The sequence below is a fragment of the Geospiza fortis genome, unplaced genomic scaffold (assembly GCF_000277835.1).
Source record: "Geospiza fortis unplaced genomic scaffold, GeoFor_1.0 scaffold744, whole genome shotgun sequence".
In the NCBI taxonomy this organism is placed as follows: Eukaryota; Metazoa; Chordata; class Aves; order Passeriformes; family Thraupidae; genus Geospiza; species Geospiza fortis.
In genome coordinates, this window is record NW_005054617.1 from 222,286 (window position 1) to 228,774 (window position 6,489).

The 6,489-nt window shown below is 51.4% G+C and overlaps 1 protein-coding gene across 1 annotated transcript in view; it reads right to left on the reverse strand.

The window, feature by feature from the left end:
- Window positions 1-5,138: 5,138 nt before the first annotated feature.
- The window catches only part of FGF16 (fibroblast growth factor 16), a 10,656-nt gene continuing 9,305 nt past the window's right edge, over window positions 5,139-6,489 (reverse strand). The window contains exon 3 of the mRNA XM_014310955.2: window positions 5,139-5,736. Within this exon, the coding sequence (XP_014166430.1) occupies window positions 5,491-5,736 (246 nt within the window). The 3' untranslated portion in view covers window positions 5,139-5,490. The remainder of the gene's footprint in view (window positions 5,737-6,489) is intronic.

The following is a 6,489-nucleotide window of genomic DNA, read 5'->3' on the forward strand; positions in this document are numbered from 1 at the left end:
TCAATGTGCCTTGTGCTACATTCACAGTCCAGTGTTAACTCCACAGGGATTCAGCCTGGGAATGTGTCCTTGGAGAACTGTGCTGTGAGTTGAAGCTCCTTCCTAACTGTTTTTACAATGACTTTAGTGGATATAGCCATTGATTTCATTTAGGGAAAATAGCTGTGGTCCAGATTTTCAAATTACTTTATTAATAGCAGCTTCTGCCAGTCTGTCTGTTAAAAATGAAATGAGTTGTCCAGCAGTGAGATGGTTAAACATGAGGTAAAGTTCTGCTTAGTCAAATCAGAATAAGGTGCTGCTGTATTTTAACTGGTAGTTGTACTTCTCCCTTCCTTAGTTATTAAATCCCCCCTGTTGGGCACAACACCCTCTTTCCTGTGCAAAGGAAAGTGCAATAATTGTGTTTAAAGGTGCCCTCTGCTCCTTCCCTGGCACTGCTGGGGCTGCCCAGGGGTCTTGGTAAAGCTGAGGGAGGTGGGAATGGTGTCTGAGGTGAAAATATTGGAGTTGTGCTCCAAGGGGCCCTGTGGGCAGCGTGTTTCTAAATATCCCTGGGACTTTTAACTTGGCTGAACACTGATGGGAGGCAGTGGGCAGCTCAGGCTGGATGTGGCTGTCTGTGTTGGGCTGGGAAGTGTCCTGGGACGAGTCCCATGTCCAGAATGTTGGGCTGAGGTGTCCCAACACTGACCAGCCCCATTGCTGTGTCAGCTGTGCCCAGCCTGAGCAGCTTTTGCCTTTATCTTAAAAGCAGAACCACTTTCCACACAGTAAATGAAACTAAATTCATCAGTTCAAGCAAAAAATAGTTTTGAAGTTGGATAGATTTTCAATGTTTATGGAAAGCCAAACATCTTAAATGTTCCCAGCTGGAGGAGTCTGGAAAAAAGCTGGTGTTGCAGCACCAGCACCAGTAACCACGTGGTGTCTGAACTTCCCAGACCTGCTCAGGTGTCAAATAACCCCCTGTGCACCCTCTGTGCTGTGGAACCCACCCTGGGGATGAGGCCTGGGACAGAGCAGCAGCAGAATTCCAAATGTGGCTCTGGGAAAGCTGTGCTGCTGTGAAGGGTCTGGACAAGCTCCTGCCCTGCTGTGTGTGTGGCTGGGAGGAGTGGGATGAGTTCATCCTGTGTGTGAGCCTTTCATGCAGCCACAGCTCCTGTCCCTGCTTTCCCCAGGGGTGGTTTGGGGGTCACTGGGGGAGGGTTGGAAGCTGCTGTGGCCTCCGTGGGGACACTGCCCTGGAGAAGGGCAGGGGCTCAGGGCAGGTGGGCACAGGGGGAGGTGGGGTTACCCCTTGGGTCTGTGCTCAGCCACTTCCAAGGTCTGATCTCAAACACCACCCTGGCCTTGTGTGCACAGAACCTGCTTGAGAATGAGTGAGACAGGGACTGGTACCTGAGGCACCCCTCAAAGCCTGATCCAGGCACTCCAGCTGCTTTAGGAGTTCAGTGTTGCTCATTTCCCTGGGTTCTCACCATGCCCACGAGCAGCAGCAGTGGAGGACCTGGTCCCTGGCCATGTCTGGTGTGGTGACCTGCCCTGCTCGGTGGAATCTCGGTGCCAGACACCTCCTGGCAGAGCGAGGGAAGAGCCTGAGAATCCCTGGAATTCACTTCCCAAGGCTCCTGCTCACCCCCAGTGCAGGTGTGAGGTGACAGCCTTGGTGTTCTCCATGATGAGAATGCAGCAGCTCTGGGGCAGTTTTGGAAAAAGCAATAACCAGCCCTGATCCAAGGGGTGCAGGTGTCTTTGTCTCCACATCAACACAAACTTCAGCCCTTCTCCTTCAGGAATGCTCCATCCCTGGGTGCCCTTCCAGAAACATCTCAGCCAAAGTCTGGCAGCAGCAGCGCATCTCTCTGGATGTCCAGCCAGGTGGGACAACACCAGGACACCTTCATTGCCTTCCAGCAGTTTCTGGATTTCTTCTTTCTGGATTCCCTCTGCAGTGTTGGGCTCTCCATCACTCTCTCCACAGGAAGTGAGTCTTTGGGGCCCCAAGCCAGGCATTCCCCCCACAGGCAGCAGGGTCTCCATGGGGATGTCCCTGAGGGCACATGGATGTTGGCACTTGTATGTCAGTCTCCAGACAATCCATCCCTGTGCCCTGGATCATGAGCCAAAGCCAGGGAGGAAGGCACTGCTGTGCTTGGCTGCATGTGGGCCTCTCCCAGGCAGCTCCCCTCTGTTTCTGCACCCTCCATAGTGAGACTGCAGCACTTCCCCACCTCTGCTGGAGCCTCCTCCCTCCTGCTCTGCACAGCTGTCCCAGGATAATGTTTCACAGAACAGGCCCACTCCTCTTGGGTGGAAGGAGAAGGGTTGAAGAGATGCCTTTGTCCTGTTTGCTGTGGTGTTTCCAGACCCACAGCCTTGTGTGCAGAGCAGCTCTGGGCTCAGGGGCACTGTGGGGTTTCTGGGGATCACAGCTCTCCCTGCACCAGCCTTTGCCTCTCCTTTGAGAGAAGTTTTCCAGTTGGCTGCTGTGACTTTGAATTCCAGGCATCTACATGAGCTGAGACCCCAAACAAACACTGTTTCCTTTTGCTGACTTGGAAGATTCTGTTAGCTTGAAGCAACCCAAATGTGTTTTCCTCTCAAACTTTCCTAGCAAGGTCCATCTGCCAGCCCTGTAACACCTCCAGGCCAAAGGAGCAGTTGGAATCTTCAGGTGGGGAAACAGCTGGACCAGGGTGACAGGATGGGGTGGAGAGATGAGTGTGTCCACACAACCCCACTGTGCATCACAGCCCCCTCCTGTGCCACTCAGAATGCACCCCATGTCTGTGGTGATTCCCTCTGCTGCTGTTCAGCTCCCATCTTCAGCTGCTTTGCTGAACCAGAACCAAACAATGCAAATTCCTGTGAAAGAACCATTTGGGTGGGATTTAGCAGTGCTGAATTCCCCATTTAATGAATGCCCCACACAGGACAGGACACCAGCCTTTACCAAGGGGTTTCCAGTAAATTCTTTGTGGATTTTGCTTTTTGCAAGTATGAGTTTTTTGAACCCAGATCCTGAAAAGGTGTTTCACAGCATCCCTGGTACCTGTGTGTCCCTTTGTGGCAGGAGGTTGGGTATCAGAAGAACAAGTCCAGCATCGCCCCCATGGGCCAAATCATCTCCCTTTGGAGTTGGTAAAACACGTACTCAGCATTGCTGAGGTCAGGTTTTGACCTTCATTTTGAAAAGGAGCAGGATCTTCACCACCAGATTTATCTTCAAGCACAACAGAAAGCCCTGGATGGAGGGAGCAGGATCATCCCAGGGGGCAAGCAAGGCTCCAGGGCTGAGGGATTTCCCTTGATGCAGGGGAAGGTCAAAAGTGCACCTGAGGACGCGTCTCGTGAGCGATGGAGCTCCCGACACGGCAGCCGGGGATGAGATGTTTCGGCAGTGACTCAGAGGAAGAAGCTAAATAAACTCTTTTTATTTCAAACATGGGATTAAATTCCTTCATGTCTGGATCATTGAAGGTAAAGCTCCTGTAATCTCCTCATTGCCAACCCCAGCCTGTCGTCTGGTGGCTGCTGGACCTGCTGGGACAGCGAAGGGACATGGGAGGTGGCAGAGAGGGCGAGACAGTCAGGAGCAGAGCTGGCCTCTAGAGCTGCTGCTCCATTGGTGATGTAGCTCATGAAGAAGCTGGTGTGGATCATCTCTAGGTCAGTGAAAATGTCCTGGGAATTCACAGGCTGAAGAAGAAGGAGCTGAGGTGTTACCATGAGTGTTTTGCAAGGAGAAGGTTCAGAAACAACCCTGTGGACAAAGCAGTTGTGATAAGGAAAAGCCAGAGCCACCACAGCTGTAGTTGTTCAGGTTTTGCACACTCCAGAGAGCCCTGTTTGCTGTCAGCCTCTCCTCGTGCTGCAAAGTGCCTGTGCCTCTGCAACCACACACTCCTGCTCCCACTGTGTGCTGAAATCCCTCTCTGCTGACCACAGGGGACAGAACATGAGCTGGCATCATTGCTGGAAGCTTTCCCTGCAGGTCTGTGACATCCCAAGCAGGCAGCAAGGGCAGATGTGGCACAAGTGTCACTTGAGGGCCTTGCTGGCACAGCCAAGCCTCCCCCATAAGTGTCCCTGGCCTGGCCTGACTGGAGGAGAGCTCTGCTCCCTGGCACTGTTGGGCACCAGCTGGGAATAGGGGGCTGGCTCAGGGCTGCCAAATATCAACAGGTTTGCTGAGCCCAGCTGGAGGCAGAGGAAAGGTGACAGGACTGTGGGACCAGGCAGCTTCTGCAGAGGAAAATGCCACACAGCCATGAACATCCCAGCACTGCCTGCAGCAGGAGGCGACCCTCATCCACGGTAATTGCCTAAAAGTAAGGGAGTTTAGAATTGCTGTTGTTGCTTTCTATTTCTCCAGGGATTTTTCATGGTGTTGCAGGTAAATCTCATGCAAGATGTGCTGGTTTTATTGCAGGACTGATGGGTCCATCCAAAACACAGCAGATGCTCCAAATGTTTGTCCTCTTGGTTTTGAGCAGGACAGTAAATCCACAGAGACGCCTCACGCCCCAAGGAGACCGAGCTGGTGCTTCCCACAGCTGTGATTCGATGTCATCTTCCTGCAGGAGTTTGGGGCTTAGGTAATTGATCTTTACTGCACAAAGCCCTTTCAGAGGTGGATTTATTGTTCATGTTGCTGGGGAAATACCAGGTTAGTTGTTGAAGAGTGCCAAAAAAAAGGGCTAGCGAGAAATCTATAATATAAAGACAATTTTATTGCCGATAAGCTCTTAAAACTCATTTTTTTCCTGTTTCAGTAGGACCTTATTCTTCCTGATGAAAATCCGGTCATAGCATCTCTCATTAAAAATAAAATTATTTTGAAATAAATAAATATATAAAATAAATATCATATACATTTTATAAATAGTTTTGTCCTTATGCACAGTATCCATGCTTACATCTGAATAATGTTTCCTTGCCCCATTCCCACCCCAACAGCAGGAAGAACCCCAGAAATCAGGACCAGTCCATGGAGCATCATCCATGTAGCAAACTCCCAGGCTGCTTAAGCAGGGCACCACTGAAAGGCTTTTCCTTAGCAGGGAACTATCCCAGCTCAGCAGCAACATCTGCAGCAGTTCTGTGGTCTTTGTTTTCTTTTCTTCTCTTCATTTTTAGGTTGTTTTGGGGCTTTCTTTTCCCCAGTGATCAGGTTTGCTCACCTGCTCGTTCCTTTAAGCAACCATAACATTGAATATTCAGCCTCTCTTGTAGCAACCGGGCAACGGAAGTGAACGAAAATGGAAGATTAAATGTAGGGTTCCCTCCCTTCCCCTACCCCCGCCCCATAAATAACCCAGGTTCAATATACACTGGAAACAAGGAGGAACAGCAGTGTCTGAATTCAATGTAAGTGCTTCCCTAGGTCATCTACTCTTACAGGAATGATGGAATGACTATTAATAGAGTGCTCTGGGAAAAAGCTCGGGAGCCCAAGTATGTACACTGCCACTGCAGGAACCATCACCTGTAGTGGAAGAGGTCTCTGTACATGGCAGGGATTTTGGCAGGGTCCACAGGCCGGGGTAAGAAGTGGGTGAATTTCTGGTGTCTCTTAGTCCTGTACCCCTCGCGGGGGGAGCCGTCCTTGTTGAGGGCCACGTAGTACTGGCGCTCCGAGTCGGGGTGCTTGTACAGCGTGGACGCGTACGTGTTGTACCAGTTCTCCTCAAACTGCTCGCGGAAAACGCACTCCCGGCTCAGCTTCTTCTGCCGTGGGGGAACAGAGAGACACTCGTGTCAAAGAGGTACAAGAGAAAACACTGCCACCATTCCTTACTTTGTGTTTTCCTAGCATTTTCCCAGCTGTCTTATCCTGGTTACCCTGAGGATGAGGACTGTGCTGCTGGGGATGAGAGCTGGAAATGGGCACAAGTCAAGAGCCAAGGACCTCTGGAGTTGGAGGAGGAAGGAGACAAAAGCAGGAGAAGGTGGGTGTGGATTTTGCAAAGGTGCTCTATGAGTAAATCAGACAGGCACACAACAAAGCTCCAAGCCCGTCCAGGTGTGAGTTTGAGCTTGCTGGGGTGGTTGTGCCACCAGGCAGGGACACATCCCCCTGTAGCAGCCCCCTCCAAGGTACCACACACCCCAAATCCCCTCTTTTGGGTGAGAGAAGCAGCAGGCAGCACATCTGAAGGGTTCTAAACTGGAAAACAGGAGCAAGCACTGCTTTGGAAGTTCAGGGCACACAGGTGGATGCACTGAGATGGGAATGAAAGCATTGCTCAGGATTTCCCCTCCTGGAGTGGCAGTGAGCTGTGATGGGAGGCTGTGACAAGACCCAGAGGGATGTGGGATGTCAGACCCCAGGGATCTTTAGGGTGGTGATAGGTGATGTGATGAGGGTGTGTGGCTGGTGCATCCCACATTGGCATGGGGGGACAGATGGCACTGGTGTCACCACAGCCACAGCCAGCCTTCCCATCCAGCCCTTACAGCTGGGGGCTCTTGGCAGCTGCT